Below are 27389 nucleotides of genomic sequence, written 5' to 3'. Positions count from 1 at the left end.
CAGAGTAATTTCAGTATTACTTGGGTTAAGTATCGGATATCACTGTCTTATTCTATTTCTCTATTCACTTCACATCGAGACAGAATTAATGCCATAGATCTTCTCTTATTAACTGACCAGATTATCTAAATAATTGGTCAATTAGCAAGACAATCAATAAAATCTATATGAATTGATATTATCTATTTATACCTATTAGTAATAAATATAATCTATACGAAACGGTAATCTATAATATACAGTTTAGATTTAGAATATTGCAATTTAAAAATATGCAGGAGAAACAGATATTTTTAAATTGAAGCCTTAAGTTTATTTCTTATCAGTGTGTTCAGCGACAATATTATCTACATTTGTTTTCATTACGTACATACAACTTAAAATTTTATCGAAATAGAAAAAAAGTGAACTCTTACAATAACGAATATTTTTGCATTCAATAATTATCACGCGTATTATTTTTTATTTCGCGTTGCTTCTCGAAATGTATGTATTTTGCTTGTATGATTACGTGCAAAGAAAAATACATTCCTGCTTATTGAATTTTTATTTATGTTTCATGCTCTTTATCAACCTGCACAATTCAACCGCGAAGAATATATTTAGACTATTCAAAATGCTATCCTTCGACTAATGTAATTGATTGTGAAGAAAAAGAAATCTACCAACCTGTGATACATCGTGATATACACATATAATATTCCTATACATGTATACATATATGTATATATACATACTTTATTGATCTCTATCTTGTCGATGTATGAGTAAGTAACTCTATTACAATAAAATATATTCCCTTTTATTATAGAGCTTGATCTTTTCATTATTTATTTTTCGATAATGTACAAATTATTATCTTACATCGATTGGAGGTTTAAAAACGATTTTGTTATATAGTTCATTCTTAACCAATTAAAAAGAAGAAAAACCGCAACAATTTGTGAGAGTGAATAGAATGTTACACTGTGGGAAATAATAGTTAAATAATATCTATGTTGCTGAAGGAAGTTATATCAGCACGGTACGTTGAATCGTGAATCATTCTCCAGTATGATAATTAATATCTTAAAAACAATCGTCAGTATTTCCTATGACCATTATTTCTATCTAAATTTAATTATTTATCAACTTTTTATAAAATACCATTAGTATTGTTTATCTTAAAAAAATGTTACTGCTATTATTTCAACTTTTTTGTGTATTTATTGAAATAAATTTTTAAAGTAGATAATACGGAAAAGGTGAAGGAATAATTCTTTGATGATATAATGTTGCTCGATCTTTTACACAGGTTTCCTTCCTGATAATCTTTTTCAAATATTCGCGCGTGGATGAATAAGGGGAATTCTTGAGATATTTGAAAAGCATTCGATCCAGGATTTTAACACGGAAACATTTACAGTACAAGATTCACATTTGCACGAATGATATCTAAAAATAGGTCGTTACTCGACGACTGGTACGCGACAGCAACAGCATGGGGCTTCATTATTGATAAGTCCTGATAAAAGTTAATAAAAGCGATTTAAATAGACATACTTGAGAGGATCCACTTATGATACTTGAATTTCGAGTTCACCCAGTACAAGTGTTCGCTTTTAAGTTTAGCTCATTTGGATTTACAAAAATTCAGTCGACATTCTTTCTATTACGAATAGATGTTACAGTTCTTTGACACCTTTAATTTATCAGTAGTTGAATATCATACTAATTATATTATATAGTACTGTATATTATATTAATAGTATCGTACTATATGATACTAATACTGTTATAATGTATAAGCTGCAGATGTTTATGAATTTATAGAGAACTTGAATATACAAAAATATACAAAGTAAAACAAACATATTAGGTGCTATTTCATTAATTGCATTCATGAAAATATAAATTTGCATAAATATCTGTATTGTAATAATAGAATATGATTAATGATTTTCTTCAATGAGAGTAAGCTACTATAGTATTATTATTATTACAGAATCTTACTAAATGTAAAAATTTGCAAAAATATTTCTTTGCTTCTAGATGTACGCAAATCGATTATACGCGCTCATGAGTTTAATACTCGTGATAGTGATCCTAATACCGGTAGCGGAACATGCATCGGATACATACAAGCAGCGGAACATACATGGATCGGATGTATTTCAGTATGGTCAAAAGGGACAATCTAGGGATCAATCTCGAGATCAATCTCGAGATCAATCTATGACAGAAATGCACCAATATTGTGGCCGAATTTTGTCAAGTACTTTACAGATAATATGCGGTAGTGTTTACAATAGCCGATTTAAAAAAAGCAATCAAGGTAAGTAGATCATACATTGCAAAAAGCATATTGCTCCTAAATCATTTGTTGCAAGAAAAAGATAGGAAAGGGAAGTATGTAAATATAGTTAAAAACGTTGCTACTACTGACCGATATCAAATGGAGGAAAATTATAGGAATTTCAATATTTTCATTTAAATATTATATATTCTTTCTTTTTCTTTTAGAAATGGAGATGGATGATTATATGGCCTATAGTTACGATCTGCATCCTTATAAGTCTATCAAGAATGCGAAAAAAATGATTAGATTTCGAAGAAATGGACGGGGAATTCACGAGGAATGTTGTTTAAAATCTTGTACGACCGAAGAGCTGCGCTCCTATTGCGGTGCTCGTTGATGAGAGAATCATTTTTTAAAACATAAGCAAAAGATTGAGGAAATGCTTAAATGTAATGTTTTCCCTATTTACTAACATACCATATTTTCGATAGCCATTTTTTATGTTTCAATCAATGTAATAATTCAGCAAAAGCAACATGATATTCTGTATAATCTTAGATCTATTTAAAACTGTTAGCTCAAACAGTTTATTCAGAAATGATCTACTTATCTCAATTTTATGTGATAATATAATTTATACAATTATTCTTAATTCTTATTCATTCCTTATTGTACTATATGAAATATACAAAGACTTTAATATCGAACGATGTTGCTTTAACCAAAGTGAATACCTTATTCGTGATAACGAATAGTATATATGTGATATATAATACATGCTTGTAATCAATTGTATAAGAGATTGTAATTGTTATATGATCAATTTTAAAAATTAAGAGCTAGTGAGTACTTATATATATGTGATGAAAACTTACTAAGAGTTGTTGTCAGCTTTAATCGCGTTGACTCAACTGACTCAAATGTTTAAAAATTTACTGAAAGATCTGATCTCATTTGTACTTAACCATATATTGTGTAAGACTAAATTCAATGTTAATTATTAAATATGTTTTCATGTACCAATGTGTCGTTATTTAAAAATACACAATCATTAAGAAAAACGATAATAACAATCAATAGGTTAGTTTTTATAGATTTAATTTTTTAAAAGATATATATATATATATACATATATATATACGTACAAATTATTTATAAAATATATGAATACATATTTATAAATTTTAATATATTGTTTTAAATTGTAAATTGAATTATAATAATTTATGTATTCACTTTATATATATCCTTGTATTTAGGTTACATATGCATGTAAGTACACACAAAATAATTTAAAAAATAAAGAAACGAAATGTATGCGTATAATTGTATAAATGTTAAAAAAGATTCTTCATATCAAATATGAAACTTCTTCAGGCGAAAGATTTTCGGAACCTTCATATTATGTGAATAAATATTTAGCAAACAATGGAGATGGAAGAAATTTATAATCTCACTATTTTTCCATTAGTTACGTCCAAATTTTCAGTTCAATGGTCTACAGATAATCATATATCAATTCTTACTGAAAGAGGAATTCACATATTCGTAAGTTTAATCTAATAGTATCAATATTATATGTGGAATTAATATAATATACCTAATGACGTTATCTTTTGCAGGAATTTATACCTTCTCCAATGTCTCCTTGTTCAACTATAAAATTTATTAGATCTTTCATTTATGCACCTTCAACACTTCCAACAGAGAATATATCTAACAAAATAGAATCTAAAATTTGGGGCATGCAACGTGAAGCAGTTTATTCATTTATAATGGAGGAGAGTTTAACTCCAAAATTATCTAATTTAAAAGAAATGGTACCAAAAATAATTGACTTAACTTGGTCACCACAGAACTTAATACATCCCAGCAAGTGTCTTATTGCAATTTTAACTTCAGCAGGTGCTGTTACAATAGCATATAAAATTTCTAAAGACTGGTATCCTGCATATGATTTATCTTCTATACGCTATAATTTTATAGAGCAAGAAATTAATACAAAACTGAAAGAATCTAAAAATAATTCAACTTTATTTGAAACATTTAAAAATTGTTTAAAAGCATTACAAGCTTCTTGTTTTACTTGGAGCAAGCTTTTTGTAAATTTTGCATATTTTGCTGTTGCATATTTCAATGGAGATATAATTATCTATAAAATTCCAAAAATATCCGACTATAATGAAATATCAAATCCTGAGATTATAGGAACAATAAGATTAAATGAATATATAAAAATAAGTGCTTTAAATTGGGTTACAATTGACATAAAAAAGCATTTAATTATTGTTGGATATATTGATGGACGTATTCATGGTCTTAATATTGAAGATCATGATCAGAATATGGAGCTAAAATTTATTGAGAAATATTACGATTATAAAGATCGTATTTCTATTAGCGCTATAAGAATATTTCCTCAAAATGACTTGAACATAAAAATCTTGGTTGCAAAAGGTCCCTTTTTGTTTTTATTCTGCATTGAGAAAAATGGTACACTAAAAACTATGGAACATTTGCAATTAGAAGGCTTCACGATCTCGGGTAAATAAAATTGCGTTACTATACAATTTACAGGAAAACATACAATATTAATATAAGTAAATTAATAATTTTTAGGAATGACTTGTATAAGCACAAATTATGCATTAGTCACTACAGAAAATGGCTTAATGTTTTCAGTTAATACGGAAAGAAATCAATTTTTAAAAAAGAAGGTAAACAATAAATTATCGCAAAGTCATGTTCGATATTTAGGTTGCGCACATTCTCCAAGCGTTGTAATTTTTATAAACGTAACTAGTCCGAACACTATATACGACCATTTAGTAATGAAGGAACCGACCAAAATATATATGTTCTGCTTAAAACATAAAAACTGGGACCCATTAACTGTTTTAAATGAGAACAAACATGAGAGATTAGAGCAATTATGGGATTGTTTAGAAGCGATTAGGATGAAAGCAACAAGAGCATTAAATCCGACGATTCTTTTATCAAAAGTACCATCCAATTTAGAATCTTTATCTTTGCATGAATTACGAGTAGTAATGTGGACATCTGTGATGATACAAGTTTGTGAAAAGAAAAAGGTCATTCAGGGAATAGGTAGTATTGCTGGAGAAATATCAGAAGCACAACCCTTAATTTTTGTTCACTCTGCATGCAATTATCTTATGCGTCTTGAAAGCAGATCTTCTTTGTCAGAACAGCAAAAGCTTTCCATATGTTTATTAAAGATGCATTTAGAAGCATATTTGACTGGAGAAGAAAATAAAAAAGTAACACCATTTTACAAACATATTAAAGACGTTTTAAAAGAAACATGCAAACTCAATTTAAGTAATATTGAGACTTGCAATCTGTGTGGTGAAATTATAAATGAACTTCCTTGGAAAGTTACCAAATGCTCAAAAGGCCATATATTACCTAGGTGTCCTATTACCCTCTTGCAAATAACTACCATGCAGTACCGAACATGTCCAATATGCAGTTTAATTTTTCATCCATGCTTGGAAAAAGAGTTTGAAGAAACAAGATGTCTTTTTTGTGATGTTCCTGCACTTGAAGAAAACCGAGTGCTGAATACAAAATGTTATATTCCGAAAGAAAAAAGTTTGTCCAGTTTACAAAGTCATACTCTACAGATGTCAGAAGATCGAGAAATGGATACAGTTGCTGATGAATCTTAAGCATGTAAATATAAAAATATATCTAGTAATAAATGATATAGGTCGTTCAAGATTTAAAATAATATTTCCTGGATCAACAGAAAATTTATTAGGCCTCCATCAGGAAAAATATTAACTTCTTAAGTGATTTATTCTGTAATAAATTACTTAAATTATAAATTATCTGCATGTGTGTATATATATATATACATACACACACATATATATATATATGTTATATATATATAAGTGTATATATGTATATATAGATAAATATATAATTCTATGTATTTATTTATTGTTAAATAATATGTTTTCAATAATGAGTAAATAAAAGTGATATTTTAAAGAATTTTGTTGTGAAATTCTCCAACCCATTTTCCACATGCTTATATGTTCATATCCTATTTATTTGTAATATGTAAGTAATAATATTTTCATATTTGTTATAAAAAACATATGTATAAAAATTAACAATTAACTAATTTATATTTGACATACTTAAATATAGTTTGATGTCCTACTGCCAGAGGGCAGTTTATTCAGTAAGACCATTCAGTCAGAGTTTATTCAGTCAGAGTTGTTACATTCCTACGTGTATTTTTTCATTTAAATATTGTACTTTTTATTAATTTAAATATAATAATATGTGAAAGTTTGAGATGATTTATAAAAGAATGTCAGGTGAAAAAGGTCTCTCCATGTTGTTTAACCAGTTTGTTATGATTTAAATTTATACATATGTAAATATGAACCTGTGAAATAGTTAATAAGTAAATAATAATAAATAGTTAATATATACAAATTTTTAACTTTATTTTAATCTTAAAGAATCAACGTGTAAAAATGACAATAGCGATTATGCACTCATTTGCAGAGCAAAAAAGTCATATTGTCGTAAATGTAATTACTTTCAATGTTATAAAAATAAAACAGTAACAATTTTTCGTTTTTGAGATTAAAACAATTTTACATACCTAATATATGCATAGTGGAAAAACAGACTTGCAAATTACATCAACTTTTATTTATAAGTGATTGCTCGATATTTTTGTTATAGATAATATGCTAAACATTTGTATGATGACTTTAATTGATTTTAAAATTATTGAATATTTAATTAAAGAGTAATATTGGTTAGAATTTAGAATAGAAGTAGAATACACAGAGAGAAAATACATGAATTAATAAAATAAAAGATCTTGTAATGTGCATTTTTAATATTTTTCTATTATTTTAATTCTATGACTATTTTTTACAGATACAATTTTGAGAAGGACCAAATAAAAAGTACATGTTATAAGTACTTTATCTTCTTTGTTTGTTATTGCTATAATATGCAATTAGATAATGTCTCTGAATGTTTAAAGATTAACACATTCACAGCTCATGCTAAAAGATATACTTCCTCTCCATATATCTAAGAAAGCGATATGCATGCATTTTGCATTAACTGCTTCAAAACAATTAATTAGTTATAATAATTTTTGTTTCCCCAATAATTTTTGTTAGAATATTCATTTGAATTATTCCTTGCATGTAAAACATTTACAATTTAATTATTTACACAGAAATTCAAACACAAGGTATTCCTCTATCAAGAGTTATATGACTTCTAATGTTAAACATTCCTAACCCATGGATGGGTCAATGGACTTGTGAGTGGAAAATACAATGACCCATACATGGGCAGGAGATTGTGAATTTGTTAAAGTAATCTGAATGGTTAATAAAACCAGAATAGATAAGATAATATGACATAATAGTGTAGGTGATATGACATTAATAAAAATTCTTTTAATTCACAAGTGTTAAAATAGAAATTTATGTTTCCAGAAACATATATAACAAGTTTAATCTGACATTTTGGGTTCTGAAATTGGAAAATAAAAATGTTTTATACTTAATTCAAGGTCCTTTTGGAAATAGAGAACTATTTTGTCAATCACTATGTCTTCTTTGTTCAAGTAAGTATATACAAAGAAAAAATAAATTCTTATATGTTAATTCTGCATAGTTTTAGTGGGAAATTATGTGAAATTATGTGAAATTAATTATGTAGTATAATTAATATAATTTCTGTTTTTGTGTAACATATTCAGAATGTAATAATAATATAATAATTTAAAAGCACATATTTGATTTCAGAAGAGACACTAAAAACAGAGTATATATGAAAGAACGGCTTGCAAGAGTGGAAGAAATGAAAAAATCAATACAGTCATTATGTGACAATGATTCCAGTACTCCTGAAGATGTACGACCTTTCTTTTATAAATTTGGAAATTCACGTAAGATGAATAGAAGAAGTCTATTGTAGAAGGAAATTAGAAATGTTTATTACAATAAGTTAAAATTGTAATTCTGATTCAGAAAAATTAACTTTAATTATTTTCTAGGTGATAATTCAATTGAAAGGTCATCTGATGAAGATGGCATTAACAGACCAAAACAAACAAGAAGGTCTAGAAGAGAATCCTCTGAGGAGGAGAGTGAAACTGCTCATCATAAACAAAAGAAAGGCAAGGAACATTTAAAAAATGATGGGCACAAAAAGATTATGAGAAATAAGAAAGTTGATTCTAATAATATAAGAAAAGAAAAGAATAAAACCAGAAATTCAGTTTCTAGTGATTCAGATGATGCAATTTATGAGAAATCTGCTGAAAAGAAGACAAAAAGACATTCATCATTAAAGTCAAAACAAAAAGAAACAGACTCTAGTTCTGACAAAGAATTCCAAAAATCAAAAGTTTCTCTTAGTGGTTTGAGTGTCATGAAAAAAACTGGGAAGGATCGAGTAATATCCACTGAGTCAAATCAAGAATCCACATCACAGTTAATAAAAAAGACTAGAATCAGTAAAGAACAAAGCTTACAGTTCAAGTCTCATGTTGTGAAAATTTTTAATCAATTTAAGGTAATTTGTTCAGAATATGAAATACAGATGGAACATGTAAAATGGAAATATTTTAAGAAAGAATTAACATACCAAGAATCAGCATTTAATGTTATAGAAAAATCAAAAAATGTGATCAACAATCTTAAAATGGAACTTAATGCACAAAAAGAAGAATTAACAAATTTTTATGAAAAATGGAGTAAAAGTCATAAAGTACAAAACATAGCTCGTTCTTTAAGCGATAACGAAATAGCAAAAGAGAGAGAGGATACAGAAGAATCCAATAAATCCGAGAACAGCTCGAATGCAGCAAGCGCAGTTTCTGAATGTGATAATGAAGAAATATTTTCTGATGAAGGAACAAGTAATACGAAAATAAACGTTGATAAAAACAAAACAAACAATACATTAACTAAAGTTTCAGAAAAATTAATAGGTGACAATGAAAAGAGTGATCAAATTATCTCTTCCATCTTAGACAACAAAAAGGAAGATAAAACTTATACAAGAGATGATTTGAAAGTAATTGATGCAAATGAGAAGGCATCTGAAGAATATCAGACATCTACAAATGAACATGCTATGAACGAATCCATAGATGATATATTTGAAGATACACCTGAAGATATAGACATTAATGATTTGATAGAAGTCAGAGATGAATGTAGGAATGAAAATGGTTTACAATTAAAAGAACTTGAAAAAAATAATGATAATAAAGATAAAAACTCTTTCACAAATGAAAAATTAGATACAAAACTTACAGATAAAAACTCGTGCTCTACGAAAATTGAAAATGCAAAATCTAAATCAGTTTTTTCTGATGAAATTGTAGAATCAACTGAAGAAAAGAAAAATGACGTTTTAAATGATATTGATGCCGAAGAACAAGCTAAGAGGGCAATGTTAGAATCGGACTCAGAAACACCCACAAATGATGAATCACTGAATGAAAAATTTATTAAAAGTTTCAGCACAAATGATAGTTTCGAAGAGAAAGACGTATCGCAATCGAAAAAGATAAAATGTGATAAAAAAGAAGAAAAAGATAAGACACAAAGTAATTCTATTCATGAAAATAATTTATTAGACAAACCTGATGAACTCATTAATGAAGAAGTTTGTGCTAAACGTGCACTTCTTGAGTCAAATTCAGATGATTCTATCAGTCCTTGTGATAAAAAAGAAAGTTTAAGTAAGAAACATTATTCCAGTGACAGTAGTGAAAATTCAAGTTCTGATAATGATAAAATGATTACATTGAAACCACTAATAATAAATACTTCTTCAAAGAAAAATAAAGATGAAGATAAAAATCTTACAAAAAACAAAAAAGCATTGGATTCTAGAGAACCAGCACGTTTACCTAAAATAAGTTATACTGGGTCAGATAAAAAATTAAAAATATTTTGTAAAGTTGTTGTTGAAAAATTATCAGAAAATGCTCTTAAAAAGTATAAGAATGCGTTAGAAAAATCTCGACAATATTTAGAGAATAAAGAGCTTAGAAGGTACAAAACAAAAAAATTATTTTTCATTACTTGGGATAAAATTTTTATATATTTACTTATATATATACTTATTTTTGCAGTCTAATTGATTTGGATAGGTTACAAAACAATCGTAAAAATACTTTTGGCTCGACACGAAGTTCTTTATCTAGAAAAGCAAAAAAGACTAAAGTAAAGGAAATTGAAGATTCCCTATTGAATCATTTGAAAAACGAAAATGCAGAGGAAAATTCTGATATAATTGAAAATATAGGGGAAGATTCTGATATAAACAATGATATTTCAATCGCAAAAATACAAGCTAATTTCCAAACTAATAGAGAATTAATGTTGGAAGCAGATGCAGTTACTAAGAAAGCTCTTTTATATTCTTCCGACTCAGATATTGGTAAATATTAGACTAGCTTCTTCTAAATTTAATGTCATTTCTTATTTATTAGCATTACATATTAAATTTATTTATAAAATTAAATTTTATATATCTTATTTTAGGTGAACGAAAAGAATCTACCTCTGAAAACAGTAACAGTGAGGAGGACAAAAGTAAAACTAAATCAAAGGATCTTTCAAAACGATCAACTCAAAAAGTTGAAAAAAAGAGTAGTGATAAGGTAACAATTAAGATGACAATTAATTTGTTTTAGATTAAGATATTGATTAATTCAATTATACTTAGGAAAATGATGACAAATGGAAGAAAAATAAATGGAGGCGAAATAAACTATTAACAATGAAGTTCTCCTCTGACTCAGATTCTGATGTTGCAAGAGAAAAATGGAATAAGAAACAAAAAGGGACAGAAAAGGCAGAAGAAAGTCATATGTGAGTTATTTAACATGGTTAATTAATAAATAAACTATGTAATATATTAAATAAATCATGGTATTTTTTGAAATAGCAAACATTCAGCTATCAAAGTTGCAAAACGCGAAAGAAGAAATCGTAGACAGATTATAGATTCTGATTCAGATCTGCAGGTGATAAATTCTGATACAAAATCAAATAAATCTGCCATGTCAGAAGATAATATGTCTTCAGATAGTGATTCTTCAGTAGGAAAACCAAAAAAGATGCGTAAACGTAAGACACATAAATCATCTGATTCTGACTCTTCGATTATAGAGAAAAGGTATTTTTTATAATAGCTACTTTTATATATATATATATATATATATACAATACTATACAAAGCTTTATACCATCAGTGTTACTGATTTCGTAACAGCAATTAAATACATATGTGTAGAGGTTGCTCACAGATTACTATATGAAAATTAATTTCTTTCATTTCTTTCATTGTGTTATTCATTTATAGTTTTACATGATTTAGAAATGTTTGAAAATTGTTCAATGTTCTAGTCTAGATATTTTTTACAATGTATATGAGATTATGTAGAACAGCCCAAGGAGAAAAAGAACATTCAAAAAGAAAAATTTTTGAGGTACTATTCTACTAAAGTAGTATAGTGCTGAATGTATTAAAAAATTATTTTTTATTTTATTAATTAATCCAAAAGAACTACTGCTACTGAGCAAAAGATTATGCTGAGCAAATATTAATTATTTAAGACTATTTTTATATATTTTTTAAACTAATTGCCAATTCTACAATTACATATTTTCTTAGAAATAACAACAAAGATAAAATAATATTCTTAATATATTCTTACATTCATTTATAAAATAACATTTAAACAAATAACATTTTCGTCTGATAAGTGGTTTAAAATTTTCGCAAGTTATTGTATATTTTTCTATAATTTATTTTAATGCTTTCCTTTTATATGAAGCTATCAATTTCTATAAAAAATCGTATAAAAAAATTTATAGTAATTTTCTATGTTGGTTTTTACATTCCTATACATATATATTCCTTATAAATTCCTAGAACCAAACCAAAGAGAAGACGCATTAAAAATATGTCCAGTAATAGTGATGAAAATAGCGATAAGGACCTTGATATTACGAATTCTCAAGGAACACCTGGAAAAAAAGGTCGTAAAAATATCCGAAAAGTAATGAAAGATAAGCAAGTTACAAGTGATACTAAGCAAGCTGCCAAAGAAGAGGAAGAAAGACTTAAACGTATTGCTGAGAGACAAAAATTGGTACATATTTTTAATTAATTCTTAACTAATTTTCTGTTCCATAAGAACGAAGAAAAAGCATTTCTTTATTTTGTATTATAGTACAATGAGATGTATGAAGCAAGATTGGCTGGCGAAGAAAAAGTAGATAAGTTGGTATTGGATTTTGATCCTGAAACAAAAGAGGAATTGGTGACTGTCCATGAAAATTTAGTAAAGCGTTTAAAACCCCATCAAGCTGAAGGAATAAAATTCATGTGGGACGCATGCTTTGAATCATTGGAAAGAGTAAATTCTTCTAACGGGTCTGGATGTATAATTGCACATTGTATGGGTCTAGGTAAAACTCTTCAAGTAATTGCCTTGGGTCATACACTTTTAACACATGAAAAAACTGGTGTTAAAACAATTATGATCGTTTGTCCCTTGAGCACGGTACTTAATTGGGTAAATGAATTTACGAATTGGTTAAAGGATATAGAACATGACATCGAGATTTACGAAATGACTAAGTAAGTTCCATAAATATATTTACAAATACATTTAAGATAATGATGAACAAATGGTCATATAATAATTGTTGATAAATTTGTTAAAGATTAAGGAAAAATATAGAACGAAAGTTTCAATTGGAAAGCTGGCAAAGAACTGGTGGTGTACTCATTATTGGTTATGAAATGTTTAGGAATCTAAGTGGCACAAATAATAAAATGAGAAAAAATATCAAAGAAGCAGTTTTACAGTACTTAATAAATCCTGGTCCAGATGTCGTAGTTTGCGATGAAGGACATTTACTAAAAAATGAGGATACTGCTCTCAGTAAATCAATGAAACAGATTAAAACATTACGGAGAATTGTACTTACAGGAACACCACTCCAAAATAATTTAATAGAATGTAAAACTTGAACAATATTAAATAAGTATATATATAAATAATTCAGTATTCGTTTGATTAAACATTTATAACTGATATATTACAGATCACTGTATGGTACAGTTTGTAAAGCCAAATCTTTTAGGAACGAAGAAAGAATTTTCAAACAGATTTGGGAATCCAATAACTAATGGTCAATTTGATGATTCTACCGAATATGATGTTACATTAATGAAAAAACGAGCATACGTTTTACATAAGATGTTAAAGGGTTGTGTACAAAGGTTTGATTATTCTGTACTAACACCATTTTTACCACCGAAACAGGAATATGTAATTTTTGTCAGTCTAACTGAAATGCAAATTAATATGTATCAATATTATTTGGATAATTTTGCAAGGTATGTGAAATGACTTTTTAATGAAATTTCAAAATTTAATATGTATTTTCTATTTCAGGCGAATACGCAATGCCAATGGATCTCTTTTCGCAGATTTTCAATCATTACAAAGAATATGGACACATCCTTTGGTTTTGCGAATGAATGCAGAAAAGATAGAAAAGATAAATGAAAAAAAATTCGAAATCAGTGATTCGGAGGGTTCTTTAAAAGACTTTATTGACGATGCCGAAATAGAGACTACGACCAGTATGAGTACTGAAGAAGATGATGATATTGTAACCATTGATACAAATGTTACAAAAAATATAAGAACTAATTCAAAAAATAATAGACCAGGTAAGATTATATTTACGTTAAACTAATATGTTATAAAATATATATATATTGTTCTTATTTTATATGTAGAAGCTGAAATAATTCCTGAAGAATCTGAAAAGAAAGAAGAGGAATGGTGGTTACAGTTTGTTAAACTTGAACACTTTGAAGATATGAGAGTTTCTTCCAAATTGATACTTCTTTTTGGAATCCTGAAGGAATGTGAACAAATCGGAGACAAAGTGTATGCTTTTTATATTACTTTTAGAAAAGTCTACAATAATTTACATACTATCTTTAAAAATTGCTTAATTATTTTAGCTTGGTATTTTCACAATCGTTGTATTCATTATCTCTAATCGAGCAGTTTCTTGAAAAAATCGATAATACAACACAAAACGGTGAAAATTTGGAATATATAGATGGACATACTGGAAGTTGGTCATTAGGGTTGGACTACTTTCGGATGGATGGTCAAACATCCGCTGAAAATAGAAACGCATGGTGCAGAATATTTAATGAACCATCAAATACAAGAGCAAGATTGTTCCTAATCTCAACCAGAGCAGGTGGACTGGGAATTAATTTAACCGCTGCCAATCGTGTTATTATTTTTGACGCAAGTTGGAATCCTTCTCATGATGTCCAAAGTATATTTCGTGTATACAGGTTCGTGCCTGTGATTCTAAGTCATTGTGATCAATAATAATAAGATTTCATAATTACTGAAATATATATAATTTACAGATTTGGTCAAAAGAAACCATGTTACGTTTATCGATTTCTAGCAGCTGGAACGATGGAAGAAAAGATCTACAATCGACAAGTGACGAAACTATCACTTTCTTGTAGAGTCGTCGATGAGCAACAAATAGAACGTCATTATAGCAATCAAAATTTAAATGAATTGTACACATTTGAACGAAACAATGGAGAGAAACCTACTCTGAATTTGCCTAAAGATAGATTATTAGCAGAAATATTTTTAAAATATAAAAATTTTGTGGAGAACTATCATGAACATGATTCTCTTTTGGAAAATAAAGTAACTTGTAGCTACATAATACAGTAATCTGCTTGTCTCAAAATAAATATTCTTAATAATCTTGTTTAATAATAGGCAGAGGAAGAACTGAATGAAGAAGAAAGGAAGCAAGCTTGGTTAGAATATGAAGAGGAAAAGAAAGGAAAACCGCCAATAATGCCATCATATTCAATGGCGTTCCCAAATAATATGATGTTAAATCAATATAAGATACCGCCACCATTGGGTATTGGTACGGATTATGAAAAACTTCGAATACTTCTTCAAAAGGATGTAAGAATATGATGTTTTTCGTCAATAACTCAAATAGTTTGCTCATATTTATTAGCTTATAATAATTTACATTTTATAGTATCCTAATGCAACACCACAAACCCAACAAATGATGACTGCTAATGTATTAACAAATATGTACAATTACATGGAACAACATTCTTTCTACAATACCGCAAATTCAATAATCGATCAGGTATTTCAATAACTTACAATTTTTCCATTGATAACGTTCGAATATAAAACATGTTTTTTGTATAAAATTTAACTGAGGATTTATGAATACTAGAATCCAAACTTAACTTCAGTACCCAATATGGCTCAAACATCTTATTCAGTACCGAATAGAATTAAAAATTTGACCAATCAACAGAAAGATTATAGGATTACTGATATTAGATCTGGAGATGTTGATGATGATGTTATAGAGGTAACGTGGATACATTAACAAGAAATTAAAGTTAAATATTTATTAAATGTAAAATTTACTTGATACAATTTCAGGTAATATCAACCACAGTAAATAACAAAAATAAAAATCAAGAGGAATGAATAAAATTATACAATGTAAAGTTTTATATTGTTTTATATAATGTAAAAATGCTTCAATATATTAAGCGCTTATACTTTCATCTACATTTTTAGTATGTTATACTTGTATTATGGTAGTATCAGTATTGATGAAACTGAATAATATTGTTGCTATAAGTAATTAGCATAAAATTATTACTTGAACATTGGCATTTTTTATTTGATAAACTTTTCACTATATATATACAGACAAATATGTGTTTATAAACTGTATATTTATACTAACCATAAAACTTTTATACTGACTTAGATTACTTAAATAGAGTATTAATGAATTATATAATTTATTTAACATTAATTTAATGATAAATTTATATTAAACAAATAAGTAAATTTCATATTGCTTGCAATTATGTATAAAAATACTAAGTTTATTTGATTTAAAGTTGCAAATGTATGTAAAGTGATAATAAATTAATTAAACAAGTATAATTATAATTTAAAAATTAGATTTAGCTGATAAAATATTTCTCCAACCATGTTGCAATAAAATTTTTAATTTTTCCTTTAATTTGGCATATTCTTCAAGAAATGCTACATTTTGGTTTTCACCCTTGTCATAACTATAATCATACAACTCCTCTGCAATGATATTGTTCCAATTTGGTGACATAGTTTCAGGATTAAATGATAACCATGCTATATAACGATATGTATTTGTCCTTAGAGTATACCCCATTGCTTTAATCTCTTTTAAACGTGGTTCATCACTATTTGGATGTATCGAAGGTTCAATGCTTGGTCTTGGATATTGTGCAAATGCCGCCTTTTTCCATAATATTACCTATAAATTATACTATATTATAAATATTATATACTATAAATTATTACAAATGTCTAAGATAAACAGTTTCAACAATTATATATTATTAAAGCTATAAAACTTAAATTTGTAAATTAATAATACCTCGTTTTTTAAAGCAGCTCTTATAAGTGGTATAAAAGTAATTCCTTCGCTGCAGGTAATTTGCATACTTTCATTTGAACAAATAGGTATTGAGATATTTGCTAAATCTGCAATTGTTGGAAAAATATCAACTAATTCTACTATTGAATCTATAAATATCTGATTCCCTTTTGACGAATTATTTACGTTCGTATTTTCTTTTAGTTTTTCATATGTAAGCCCAGGTATTGATACTATCAATGGTACTTTTAAAGCAACATCATAGTTGCTATATTTTGCCCATACCGCATGCTCTCCTAGTGACCAGCCTACATAAATATTAATTGTAAAAAATTGAATAATAATTTAAAAGATAGAAAAATTTAGATAATAGTTAATTGGAAGATTTTTCAACTCACCATGGTCAGACATTAATATAATAGTAGTATCTCCTCGAATTGACAACCTTTCCAAATGATTTATTAATGTACCAATTAAATCATCAATATATGTTACAGATGCATAATATGATTGAATAATTAACCGAGCAAAACTTTCTAAAAATTAAAAAGAAATAAACATATATCCTTGTGCATTACACACAAGAAAATAAATTTTCACATATCACTTTAACTATACTTGGTATTTTTTCCCATGGAAATTTAAGATTCAAAGCAGCAACATCTTCCCTTTTTCTTAAATCATTCCAAGGATTATAAGCAATACTACTAACATTATTTGACCATTTGTAAGGTTTAGGTACTTCAAATTTGTGCAAGGGGTGGTTTTCTGCAAAATATTTTTTTATAAAAAAGACTTCTTTAATTAGAAATCTTTATGATTATAATAATTAATAATAATAATTAAATATACTTAAATATTTTTTTGGATATTTAAATGGTATGTGTGGTTTCTGAAATCCAACTGCTAAAAAAAAAGGACTACTATTTCCTGCTTGATTAGATAGAAAAGTTTTAGCTTCCCTCAATATTTCTATATCTGGTAATGTTTTATTTGGCATTGATGAAACTTTAACTGGACATAACTAAAATATGAAAAATAAAATTTATAATGTTATTAGATATCATCATCTCTTTCAATCTTCTCAATACTCTTTAAGTAATAGCTCATTATATTACAAATATTACAAGATTTTGTGCAGGCAACATCTGCATATTCGTTTGACACATTGGAGCATCTTTATATCTTTCTGTAAATGGATGAAAGGGAGTTTCTGACCATGAATAAGGGCTATCATCAGAATTATTTGAACTAATTCCTGTGAAGCATACCATAATCATATCAAATGATGTAAAACAATTTATATCCACACATCGCATCTTAAAAAGTAAAAACCTGGATGAAAAACTTTTCCCACTGATTTAGTAATATAACCATTATTTTTTAGGTGTTGGGGCAATGTTGTAAAGTTGCCAATATCTTTTCGCCAGTAGCTATAGAAATCATAAAGATGAAGTGTATCTGGTCTTCGGCTTGTTAAAAATGAATTCCTGCTTGGTGCACACAATGCTTGCTAAAAAGACGTTACTATATCTATATATACATTTTTTAATTAATGTATAAGCTTCGGTATTAATTTCTTACTATTAGCTTAATACTAACCTGAGCAAATGCTTGAGAAAAAATGGCAGCTCCTGTCGCTAAGCGATCTATATTTGGCGTATACGCTTTAGCGTCACCATAACATCCTAAAGCAGTTCTTAAATCATCGACGATTATTAAAAGAAAATTTTGTTTCTGAGCTGTACACCAAACGATTAAATTTATAAACCATAACGTAAAAAGCATAATAAATCACACTAAAAGATACAATGATAGCAGTATGGAGAGTAATTTTGTTCAAATTGAGATTAGATTATATATATACAATATATGTATGTCGGAGAAGGAAAGACAGCGGGATTTCCCGTCCGGAATGTTGGGACAAACCCCAATACACTAGTCCAGACTTTTACTATAGCTGCCCTTAAGTAATAAAAATAAGAAATAGTCTTAATGTTCCAATCTGACTTTATGACGATGGGTTTGGGCTCGAAGTGACATGGCAGGTTACCGGACATAGCCACGGTCACGGGAGGGACATGTACCTGACAGAGGTATGAAATGATTATAGGGCTCTCCTTAAAACAAAGATTAACCCGAGAAGCGGGGACAGGAGTATATAAGGGCAGCCTTTTTTGGATTGACAGAGTTAGAGAGAGAGTTAGAGTTAGTTAGTTTGTTAGTGAGTCGTTGGACGAATTGCCGATTGAGTTATCGGGAAGTTACCCAAATCGAGTAGCACGTTGGTACATGTCCCTTTCGTGACCGTGGCTACGTCCGGTGACCTGCCATGTCACTTCGAGCCCAAACTCATTGTCATAAAGTCAGATTGGAACATTAAGACTATTTCTTATTTTTATTACTTAAGGGCGGCTATAGTAAAAGTCTGGACTAGTGTATTGGGGTTTGTCCCAACATTCCGGACGGGAAATCCCGCTGTCTTTCCTTCTCCGACATGTATATATCATATACAGTCTTTTGTGTGTAAGAAATAAAATATTTCAATTAACGAAATAATAAAGTATTTTATAGTTAATGGAACCTCCTTTTTAACTTACTATTGCACTTTATTTTTCAATGTACAGACATATAAATGAAAATGCTACGTAATGCTTATTTACCTACAATATCTACTACAATAACTACGACATGACCTAACATAAATTACATTAAAATGATACAATAATATAAAATAGTAAAAATTAGTATGGAAAGTCAAGAGTTTTATATTAACACGCGCACAAATTACTGCAGTAAACGGTCTTTTGTTTCAAGAATTTTATTTTTAAATTTGCCACACTAGGCTTATCAATCTACGGAATTGTATCTTTACTTTGCATTTACTGTTGTATTGATTGAATATTAAGTTTTAACTTTTTAAATTTGTTCGAGTTGTTTTTCATATCTTTTTTTAAAATGTAGAGATTACAAATGAGTTGATTTAATATTTACTTTGTATATAATAGCTGTAATGTTGTTTTTCATTACAATAATAACAGTAAAATATATTTGAAAACATTGAAAATGTACTTCTTTTCAATTTTTTTCATTGTAAATTTGTAATATAATGCCGTTTCGTAAACAAGAAGTAAATTTTAGGTATTACAAAGTTCTTAGTAATTTTTAGATATTTACATAAAAGCAAATCTGGAAATTTAATTCAACATCGAAAGCTATGAAATTGTTATCATATAATATCTTCACTGAAATAATTAAAATTCATAGAAAAACAACTCTGATAACCCTAGAGTTATCTCTCTATTTAGCATTCCTATAATTCAAAGTTATAATTACGAAGATTTGAGTAGTTAACGAGGGCCGTCCCCCATAAAATCAGTAATAAAAGCGTAATAAAAAGTGACTAGTTAAACAGATGGATAATAAAGGACAGACGCATCTCTGTTTGTAAAGAAGGAGGAAAAATAATTTACTTTATAATTCGAATGTTTGCGGCCCCGGTAAAGTACTCTAATTCACCGCTACAATTATTTATCTTCACGTTTACGTGTAATACCAACTTATCTGAAGTCAATCCCGTGTTTCCTTCTTAACAACTGATGATGATCTTTGATCATTAGTACTTATCGTACAGTCATTTACATTAATATTATTCTTTGCTTTAAAGTCAGTCTTAAAATTTGCTTGTGGGTTAGTAGTATCATCTTTAAATATTTCAGTATAATGAAAACTACTCCCATTCCCAGTCTTTGTATTTGTGCTAGCATTATTGCCAATGCCATTTGAATGCACTTCAGTGAAGTGTTTGTACAGCATTAGTGTTGTACTAAACTCCGATTCACATCCAGGTATTTTACAACTGAAACATGTTTTCTTTTAATAATCTATCAAAACAGATTTCTAGCAGTAAATTCAAGAATACTCAATCAAAAATGTAAATAAGTACAGTTCTATAATATGTGAAGCATAAACAAGTGACAATATAACTTACCGAAATACTTCATTGCTTTTAGCAGTTTCTTGTACTATTGGCAGTTTTGAATTAGCATGATTGTCCTGGTAATGTTTCCATAAACCAGTTACATTGCTCACCTGAGCTCCACAGCCAGGGATCTTGCATCTAATTAATATAAAATAAAATTAAATGGAGAAATTAATTTTTTGATAACATTTATACTAATAGTAATTACCTGAGATGCAAAAGATACAATATAAAAACTAGAATTTAAAATCACATGTGATAAATTTGACAAAGCATTTAAAATTATGAATAACACGTATCTGTCTTTACATATAAAGAATTAAAAAAGATACTGCTTTTACTTGTAGATGTTAATAGCTTCAAACTTACAAGAAAAAACTGACCGTTGAGGCTTTCCCTTGTTTTAATTTCAATATTGATTTGCTAGAATTTGAACTAATTGTATTGGCAGCTAATTTATGACTATCTTGGTGATGACGATAATGGGATATGTATTTGTATTTTCTCCCACAGCCATTAACCGCACATTTATAAATTTCTTGCTTGTACCTAGACATACGTTGCTTCTTTGGAGTGTATTCTTCATCATCCGAACAATTACTGTTTGTTTCCATAGTATTCTCCTCGGATTTTGAAATATCACGATCAAGTTCATTTCTGAAAATCTTTTCTAGATTATCTAGTTCAATTCTATGGTCTTGATTTCTAGAATTTATACTGCACATTTCATTTTTCGTATTTTTCGTAATGGTAATATCACCATTTACATAAACTACATTTATTTTTTCTTGGGAATGTTCACTTTGCAGTTCTAGACATTTGTTTGTGTTATTCTCGTATTTAGATAGAAAATTCTCTGCATTTAGAATTAAATTTTCATTCATAGAAAATGTGCCTGCTTCATTTAAAGATTCACTAATGGAAGAATAATCTTCTTTTGAACTATCATTTGCAGTATTTTGATCATGAGAAACCTCATTTTTTTGTTGCTGTGCAGTATCACTTCTGAGAAGATTTTGCTCGTTATTATCATCATACTGACATACTTTTATCCCAAAAGATTCATTTGTTCTCTTCTCATAACATTCCTCTGTGCTTTGTACAATTTCCTCATCCATTGCATTTTCAGGATCTTCAAAACATATTACTTCTGGTTCAGTGGGCAACGTTGATGGTTGTCTATGGCAGTTTTCGATATGTTCTTCTAGATTGATACTGGTTGTATGTAAAGATCCACAATTTGTGTATGGACATATAAATACATTTGTTTCATTATTATGCCATTCTTGATAATGGCGCCACATGCTTCCAGGATCAGACAGTTCTTCTCCACATCCTGGTTCTCGACAGCTATAAATATAATTATTAATATACTATACTATTACCTAATATTTCATAATCAATTTTTATAACAAATGAAGCCAGCTTACATAAACCTAATTTTTAAAGCCTCGAGAGCTTCATGTGTTTTGTATTCATCTTGATTGGTAAATGTCTTGCCACAGCCCCGTTGTTTACAAGTGTATACTTCCTAAAAACATAATTTGATTAAGTATCTATTACAAATAACTTAAGAATATACATAATCTTTTCATTTCATTTATATAATAAACAAAAAGATAATAATTTTTGCAAAAACTTCCTAAAATATTGATGATAATAGCTCAACCGTAATCATCAAACATTTCATATCCAAATTATAATACAAAATCAAATTGTTTTACTAATCTCATTCATTTAAATTATAACTAGACTGCAGATTTTTATGTATTTGTAGGAAATTTGGAAATGTGAAATTGCACAAAATGCACCTAACATGAAAAAATATAGAAAATATCCAATGTATAATTCTTTCTATAATGCTTAAGTATGAAAAAGAGGTTCCACAGAAGTCCTATTTTTTAAATTATATTCTCAAAAATATTAGTTTTCATAAAATCCACAGTCTAATTATTACATCTCATCAATAAAAAAGATTCCTTTAACTATATAAAGTAGTAAGTTAACAAATAAAGGTAAATGGTGAGTGACTTGTTTTGAGTTAGGGGTCATTGAACCCATTAAATGCCTCCGGTGATTTTACCTTTTTGGGGGCTATTTCCTCGATAGTACGATTCCTAGATACGAATCTGATGACGCTAACTTCAGCAGGCCTATCTGTGCATGTATCCGTACCCTGGCCCATCCTGGCCAATATGCAATAAAAACGGTGAATAACGACGCGTTTCGATGCTCACATAACCTGCATTCACCAACAGGAATTCAGAAGGGAATTTTTCTAGCACCTTGAATGAAAGTCCCAAATACACAATCATTTCCACGAACGGGACGCTTTGTCGGGCTACTTACCAACAAAGTGCGCTCCCGTTCGCGCCGGAATATATTCCCTTTTTCACCTCATATTATACCATTCCCAATAATATCAATCATTTGTTGTCATTTCAATATACTCAAGCTACTATCGCGAATACGTATTCACCATAGTCTTTCTGCCCACCTTTCGACTTTTATTGCGCCTACCTTCATATAGGTTTAAGATTAACATATCGATAATCACATCGATAATGACTACACTCGATGTAAACATTTGTCGATTTTTTAAATATGATTTTTAGTAGATACTTGCAAGTTTTTGATTGTGAAATTATAAATAGAACGTTATTGATAGGAAACAATGGTTTATTTGAATTCATCCTTGAAACGTATACATATTCTTTTTAATCTTACTGTGGATTTTCAAATGCTGCACTGTTTCGTAACTTATGTACGTAAATCACGTAAAAGAATCTATTGAAATACACACTTCCAGTGTACTTTCACTCTATATTGTACATATATCCTTTCAAATATCTATGTGGTTTAGATGAATTCTTATATGTGGCGGCAATCTTTAATAATATAGCTCCGAAAATTTTCACAAATAGATTTACTGCATTCTATACAATAGTATGTTTTTTCATCTCTAATACACGAGCAAAGCACGCATTTGTTTCTTTTTTGTAATTTAGCTGCATGTAATTTTTCAAATTCTTGAATATTAAAAATCTGCATCCATGGTAATTTTCATTGAACTTCAAAGAGTTGTACAGAATAGTCAATTAATCATTTTTGAAGTTATGAGAACCATGGCTAATCATTTTAAAAATTACCTTGTAATTACTCGTCCATTGTAAAAATCTAAATTATGTAAAACATTCAAATCAAATATAGAGCAAATGTACATATATGTTTTCGTATATACCATGTATTCAACGCGAACAATTTTTTTGGAGAGTAGATATGACTGGATAAATTAAATTACTATTTATTTATTTCAATAAAATATTTTGCTGAGTTCGTGAAAAATTTCGGCGTTCCACTCTAGAATTAATTTTTTTGGACTTGAAAGACTTGAAGACAAAAATAATTTATGTTATCAATTCCAAATAATTATGCCGCTATTGATCATAGATATTTCTTTCTTTCTATTCATTTTAAAATATGACATATAATTTATAATTCATTATTACTTTTTAGGAAAGTACGAAACAATTGAACTTATCGGAAGAATGACTGATTACTATGAGCAGATTGCAAGGTTATTAGAAGCGGGTCGATTTTCATGTTTATACTACTCGAAGGCGTTAATGCGTATACCAGTCACTACGTAAACGTTGGTCGGGTCACTATTAGCTAGGATGTGACCTGCACGTCGGTATCGATTTACACAGGTGTTAGTTTTATTGTGGAAGCGATAATTGTCTATAACATAATATACGATCATTAAATTAGAATCGATTAAGATCAATGTAATTCCAGTTTAGATTAAAGGATGCACACTGTTTATTTGTTACTTCTTATAGCATCTTTTTTCATTCAAGAATATACTCGGTATGTTCATGGTGAAGGTGCGTAAATATGTCCAACTCTTTTTTAATAATAATACAATAAATTATGTTAATTTTTAAATTATATTCTCATCTTTTTCAGAATTTTTTTCTTTATCTTTTAATCAAATAGCTTATACGTTATTTTTTAAATGTTATTGATGAAGTATACTAATTCAAAAAGCATATTGATTTAATTATTCTCTATGTTTGAGTTAGAAACGTAAATGAATTGATTAATATGTTAGTCGCCATTATCTTCATAAAATAAAAATGTTTTAAAATATTTCTAATTATTCTTTACATTATTTTCTATTAATAGATAATGTGGCAAATAATAAAAATAATGAAGAAATGCCGTCGCAACTAACAGTAACATCTTGGAATGTAAGTTAGATCCAAAATTCAGCGTATTTTTTACCTTTTTTAATTATAAAGATGCACAACATGTTTATTATTTTGTAGGACATGCCTTTCTCAGGAATTGTAAAAGAAAATGGAAAGTGGGTTGGTAAAGGATATGCATTTTACATTTTTGATTTACTCAGTACAAAATTAAATTTCACCTATACCATTATTCCACCAAAAGAACATATTTTGGGTGATAAAAGTAGTGGTATTCTTGGTTTACTTTACGAGAAGGTATTATTTAGATTTTATAATTGATTTAATTGTAATACAATGATTTAATTGTTAAAGAAATCTATTTCATGTTATAGAAAGTAGACGTAGCTGTTGCGTTCCTTCCCGTATTACCGGAAATCGGACAATATTGTACGTTCAGCGCTCCACTAGATGAAACGAAATTAACTGCTGTGATGAAGAGACCTCAGGAATCAGCTACAGGTTCCGGTCTTCTGGCACCATTCGAAAGAACCGTCTGGCTATTAGTATTAATGTCATTAATTTTTGTGGGGCCAATTATTTATTTTTTCGCCAGTATGAGGTTTCTGAAAAACTTTTTAATAATTATTATAACTAATATAATCAGTAATTAATATAAATTTTAATTTAATCTTTTGATATATAGAGCAAAATTATGGCACGATCCAAGTTCTGAAAACTTCAGTTTGTCCTCTTGCTTCTGGTTCGTTTATAGTTCTCTGTTGAAACAAGGAACGAATATTGTTGCCACAACAGGTAAAATGCATTGATTAATTTTAAATACATTGTTATTACAATTTCTAAAAATTGTAATTGGAGTTGCAGATTCAACACGAATGCTTTTCGCTACATGGTGGATTTTTATATTGATTTTGACATCCTTTTACACGGCAAATCTCACAGCGTTTCTTACAAAGCCTCAATTTACGCTCTCTATTAGTTCCCTACAAGATATTGTTCACAAGGGATACAGTTGGATCACCTATAAGGGACGAACGATTGATTTTCTTCTTTCTCAAGTAAGATGTAAAGCGATCTTCCTAATATTTTAATGCTAAACTGAATTATTTTTTGATAATATTAAACATTTTAACGTATAAAAATAATACATTAAATCTTGTTACGTTTTCAGAATCAGGAGAACGATTTGAGTTTATTGAACGTAAGCAAATTGCAAGGAAAAGGCGTTTTTAAGTACTATGAGCATTCAAGAGCTATTTTAGAATCAGTTACTACCAGTATGTATTAAATATCCTAATATACATAGAAAGAAATGATCGTAATACTTTCTCCTTTTAGAAAGACTTTTCCTAGCAGAGGCACATTACTTGCAAACTTTAATATTCAAAGACTATATGAATAAAACGCGTCATCATTTACAACATAACTCGCGTTGTACGTATGTTATAATGCCTGGTAGCATTTTAATAACCAGCCGTGCCTTTGGTTTTCCCCATGGTTCAACCTTTGAAAAACGTATCAATAGATTGTAAGTTTTAATTGGATTCAATCTACTAACTTAAGTTTTACTAAAAATAAAGATGGTTATTTACATTCCCATCTTTTTTTAATGGAATATTGTAATAGAAATGAGTTCTTAATAGAAACTTTTTGAATATAGGTTTTATTGTTTTAAATTACAGGCTGTTAAGATTAATAGAGACTGGTATCATACATCGTACGAAGAAAGAAGATCTGCCATTAGCTGAAATCTGTCCAGTTGATCTTCGTTCAAGCGAGAGACAATTGCGAAATACTGATCTTCTTTTAACATACAAAGTTGTCGTGGGTGGATATACAATTGCTGCAATTATCTTTTTATTTGAATTTATTTACGCGTTTATATTGTACCGAGTACAAAATGGTAAAAGAAAAGTATGCTGCTATCTGCCTTGTTGTGGTCCAAACGAAAAACCACAAAATCCTTTAAATAGCAATCTTCCAGCACAAAATTATATGATGATGTTAAAAAGAAGTCCTCCAGCGATTTATCAATATCCTGGCAATGTTTTGATAAAAAGAAAACAACAATTTATTAATGGAAGAAGTTATTATGTGGTTACTAATCCATACGGTGATCGAAAATTAATTCCTATTAGAACTCCTTCTGCTTTTTTATTTCAATATGCAGCCTGATCACATTAAAAATATGTAAGAAATACAAAAATATTTTTTGTATGTAGCATTACATATTGAAATGCTAAAATTATTTAAAAATTGTAATTTTATAAAATTAATAAAATATACGTTGGATGTAAATTTTTTTATGTGAGATTACATAGATCAAAATTTTTTTA

The 27389-nt window shown here is 28.5% G+C and overlaps 6 protein-coding genes across 16 annotated transcripts; 4 read left to right on the top strand and 2 right to left on the bottom strand.

The window, feature by feature from the left end:
- Positions 1 to 466: 466 nt before the first annotated feature.
- On the top strand, positions 467 to 3825 carry LOC117217269 (LIRP-like). Of its 3 annotated transcripts, XM_033464757.1 has the most exons (6): positions 467 to 767; positions 901 to 1024; positions 1295 to 1513; positions 2032 to 2314; positions 2503 to 3120; positions 3768 to 3825. In XM_033464757.1, exons 4-5 carry the CDS (start codon positions 2032 to 2034, stop codon positions 2673 to 2675), a joined length of 456 nt encoding a protein of 151 aa, XP_033320648.1. In that variant the 5' UTR covers positions 467 to 767; positions 901 to 1024; positions 1295 to 1513; the 3' UTR covers positions 2676 to 3120; positions 3768 to 3825. The 3 variants fall into 3 exon arrangements, with proteins under 3 accessions (XP_033320648.1, XP_033320649.1, XP_033320646.1); XM_033464758.1 differs by lacking the exon at positions 467 to 767 and having other exon boundaries at positions 858 to 1024; XM_033464755.1 differs by lacking the exons at positions 467 to 767; positions 901 to 1024; positions 1295 to 1513 and adding an exon at positions 1847 to 1953.
- LOC117217261 lies at positions 3127 to 6159 on the top strand. 3 transcript variants are annotated; one of them, XM_033464739.1, is made up of 5 exons: positions 3127 to 3358; positions 3538 to 3550; positions 3656 to 3826; positions 3901 to 4822; positions 4898 to 6159. In XM_033464739.1, exons 3-5 carry the CDS (start codon positions 3707 to 3709, stop codon positions 5968 to 5970), a joined length of 2115 nt encoding a protein of 704 aa, XP_033320630.1. In that variant the 5' UTR covers positions 3127 to 3358; positions 3538 to 3550; positions 3656 to 3706; the 3' UTR covers positions 5971 to 6159. The 3 variants fall into 3 exon arrangements, with proteins under 3 accessions (XP_033320630.1, XP_033320629.1, XP_033320631.1); XM_033464738.1 differs by lacking the exon at positions 3538 to 3550; XM_033464740.1 differs by lacking the exons at positions 3127 to 3358; positions 3538 to 3550 and having other exon boundaries at positions 3566 to 3826.
- A 1467-nt stretch (positions 6160 to 7626) lies between these two features.
- LOC117217257 (transcriptional regulator ATRX homolog) lies at positions 7627 to 16097 on the top strand. Of its 2 annotated transcripts, XM_033464730.1 has the most exons (21): positions 7627 to 7716; positions 7786 to 7916; positions 8098 to 8240; positions 8349 to 9572; positions 9618 to 10362; positions 10443 to 10750; positions 10855 to 10973; positions 11039 to 11184; positions 11261 to 11491; positions 12251 to 12470; positions 12552 to 12961; positions 13048 to 13346; positions 13432 to 13726; positions 13785 to 14065; positions 14135 to 14288; positions 14366 to 14713; positions 14792 to 15089; positions 15165 to 15362; positions 15442 to 15558; positions 15652 to 15792; positions 15867 to 16097. In XM_033464730.1, the coding sequence occupies exons 2-21, from the start codon at positions 7900 to 7902 to the stop codon at positions 15912 to 15914; spliced, it is 5742 nt and encodes a 1913-aa protein (XP_033320621.1). In that variant the 5' UTR covers positions 7627 to 7716; positions 7786 to 7899; the 3' UTR covers positions 15915 to 16097. The 2 variants fall into 2 exon arrangements, with proteins under 2 accessions (XP_033320621.1, XP_033320620.1); XM_033464729.1 differs by having other exon boundaries at positions 8349 to 10362.
- A 206-nt stretch (positions 16098 to 16303) lies between these two features.
- Positions 16304 to 18707, bottom strand: LOC117217264 (iduronate 2-sulfatase). 2 transcript variants are annotated; one of them, XM_033464746.1, is made up of 9 exons: positions 18463 to 18707; positions 18196 to 18373; positions 17988 to 18118; positions 17713 to 17884; positions 17479 to 17628; positions 17259 to 17396; positions 16861 to 17168; positions 16628 to 16737; positions 16435 to 16535 (listed from the first exon to the last, which is right to left on the bottom strand). In XM_033464746.1, exons 1-9 carry the CDS (start codon positions 18646 to 18648, stop codon positions 16523 to 16525), a joined length of 1386 nt encoding a protein of 461 aa, XP_033320637.1. In that variant the 5' UTR covers positions 18649 to 18707; the 3' UTR covers positions 16435 to 16522. The 2 variants fall into 2 exon arrangements, with proteins under 2 accessions (XP_033320636.1, XP_033320637.1); XM_033464745.1 differs by having other exon boundaries at positions 16304 to 16737.
- Positions 18708 to 19445: 738 nt separating this feature from the next.
- Positions 19446 to 23329, bottom strand: LOC117217206 (zinc finger protein GLI4-like). 2 transcript variants are annotated; one of them, XM_033464624.1, is made up of 6 exons: positions 23192 to 23329; positions 22926 to 23127; positions 22273 to 22373; positions 21212 to 22192; positions 20852 to 20980; positions 19446 to 20719 (listed from the first exon to the last, which is right to left on the bottom strand). In XM_033464624.1, the coding sequence occupies exons 2-6, from the start codon at positions 23025 to 23027 to the stop codon at positions 20431 to 20433; spliced, it is 1602 nt and encodes a 533-aa protein (XP_033320515.1). In that variant the 5' UTR covers positions 23028 to 23127; positions 23192 to 23329; the 3' UTR covers positions 19446 to 20430. The 2 variants fall into 2 exon arrangements, with proteins under 2 accessions (XP_033320515.1, XP_033320516.1); XM_033464625.1 differs by having other exon boundaries at positions 22926 to 23084.
- LOC117217205 (glutamate receptor ionotropic, delta-2) lies at positions 20139 to 27314 on the top strand. 4 transcript variants are annotated; one of them, XM_033464619.1, is made up of 10 exons: positions 20139 to 20360; positions 24359 to 24729; positions 25031 to 25095; positions 25174 to 25350; positions 25428 to 25654; positions 25739 to 25848; positions 25912 to 26111; positions 26225 to 26330; positions 26392 to 26581; positions 26736 to 27314. In XM_033464619.1, exons 2-10 carry the CDS (start codon positions 24654 to 24656, stop codon positions 27226 to 27228), a joined length of 1644 nt encoding a protein of 547 aa, XP_033320510.1. In that variant the 5' UTR covers positions 20139 to 20360; positions 24359 to 24653; the 3' UTR covers positions 27229 to 27314. The 4 variants fall into 4 exon arrangements, with proteins under 4 accessions (XP_033320510.1, XP_033320513.1, XP_033320512.1 ...); XM_033464622.1 differs by having other exon boundaries at positions 24359 to 24532; positions 26736 to 27228; XM_033464621.1 differs by having other exon boundaries at positions 25996 to 26111; positions 26736 to 27228.
- The last annotated feature ends 75 nt before the right edge of the window (positions 27315 to 27389 follow it).

The sequence above is a fragment of the Bombus bifarius genome, unplaced genomic scaffold (genome assembly GCF_011952205.1).
Source record: "Bombus bifarius isolate JDL3187 unplaced genomic scaffold, Bbif_JDL3187 scf7180000007975, whole genome shotgun sequence".
In the NCBI taxonomy this organism is placed as follows: Eukaryota; Metazoa; Arthropoda; class Insecta; order Hymenoptera; family Apidae; genus Bombus; species Bombus bifarius.
This window is presented reverse-complemented; position numbering and strand designations above follow the sequence as displayed.

Excerpts from the sequence above, each read along its gene's own strand:
- LOC117217269 (XM_033464755.1), top strand. Across the intron at positions 2,315-2,502 it reads ATTTAAAAAAAGCAATCAAG|AAATGGAGATGGATGATTAT; the intron begins GTAAGTAGATCA and ends TTTTTCTTTTAG.
- LOC117217261 (XM_033464738.1), top strand. The coding sequence starts at position 3,707 with ATGGAGATGGAAGAAATTTATAATCTCACTATTTTTCCATTAGTTACG. Across the intron at positions 3,827-3,900 it reads AAAGAGGAATTCACATATTC|GAATTTATACCTTCTCCAAT; the intron begins GTAAGTTTAATC and ends TATCTTTTGCAG. Across the intron at positions 4,823-4,897 it reads AGAAGGCTTCACGATCTCGG|GAATGACTTGTATAAGCACA; the intron begins GTAAATAAAATT and ends AATAATTTTTAG.
- LOC117217257 (XM_033464729.1), top strand. Across the intron at positions 12,471-12,551 it reads TTGCTGAGAGACAAAAATTG|TACAATGAGATGTATGAAGC; the intron begins GTACATATTTTT and ends TTTGTATTATAG. Across the intron at positions 12,962-13,047 it reads GAGATTTACGAAATGACTAA|ATTAAGGAAAAATATAGAAC; the intron begins GTAAGTTCCATA and ends AATTTGTTAAAG.
- LOC117217264 (XM_033464745.1), bottom strand. The coding sequence starts at position 18,648 with ATGCTTTTTACGTTATGGTTTATAAATTTAATCGTTTGGTGTACAGCT. Across the intron at positions 17,397-17,478 it reads TCCATGGGAAAAAATACCAA|AAAGTTTTGCTCGGTTAATT; the intron begins GTATAGTTAAAG and ends TTTAATTTTTAG. Across the intron at positions 16,738-16,860 it reads GAGCTGCTTTAAAAAACGAG|GTAATATTATGGAAAAAGGC; the intron begins GTATTATTAATT and ends TATAATTTATAG.
- LOC117217206 (XM_033464624.1), bottom strand. The coding sequence starts at position 23,027 with ATGGGCCAGGGTACGGATACATGCACAGATAGGCCTGCTGAAGTTAGC. Across the intron at positions 20,981-21,211 it reads TCAACGGTCAGTTTTTTCTT|ATGCAAGATCCCTGGCTGTG; the intron begins GTAAGTTTGAAG and ends TATATTAATTAG. Across the intron at positions 20,720-20,851 it reads AAAAGCAATGAAGTATTTCG|TTGTAAAATACCTGGATGTG; the intron begins GTAAGTTATATT and ends AACATGTTTCAG.
- LOC117217205 (XM_033464619.1), top strand. The coding sequence starts at position 24,654 with ATGCACACTGTTTATTTGTTACTTCTTATAGCATCTTTTTTCATTCAA. Across the intron at positions 24,730-25,030 it reads TCGGTATGTTCATGGTGAAG|ATAATGTGGCAAATAATAAA; the intron begins GTGCGTAAATAT and ends TTCTATTAATAG. Across the intron at positions 26,582-26,735 it reads GAAAAACGTATCAATAGATT|GCTGTTAAGATTAATAGAGA; the intron begins GTAAGTTTTAAT and ends TTTAAATTACAG.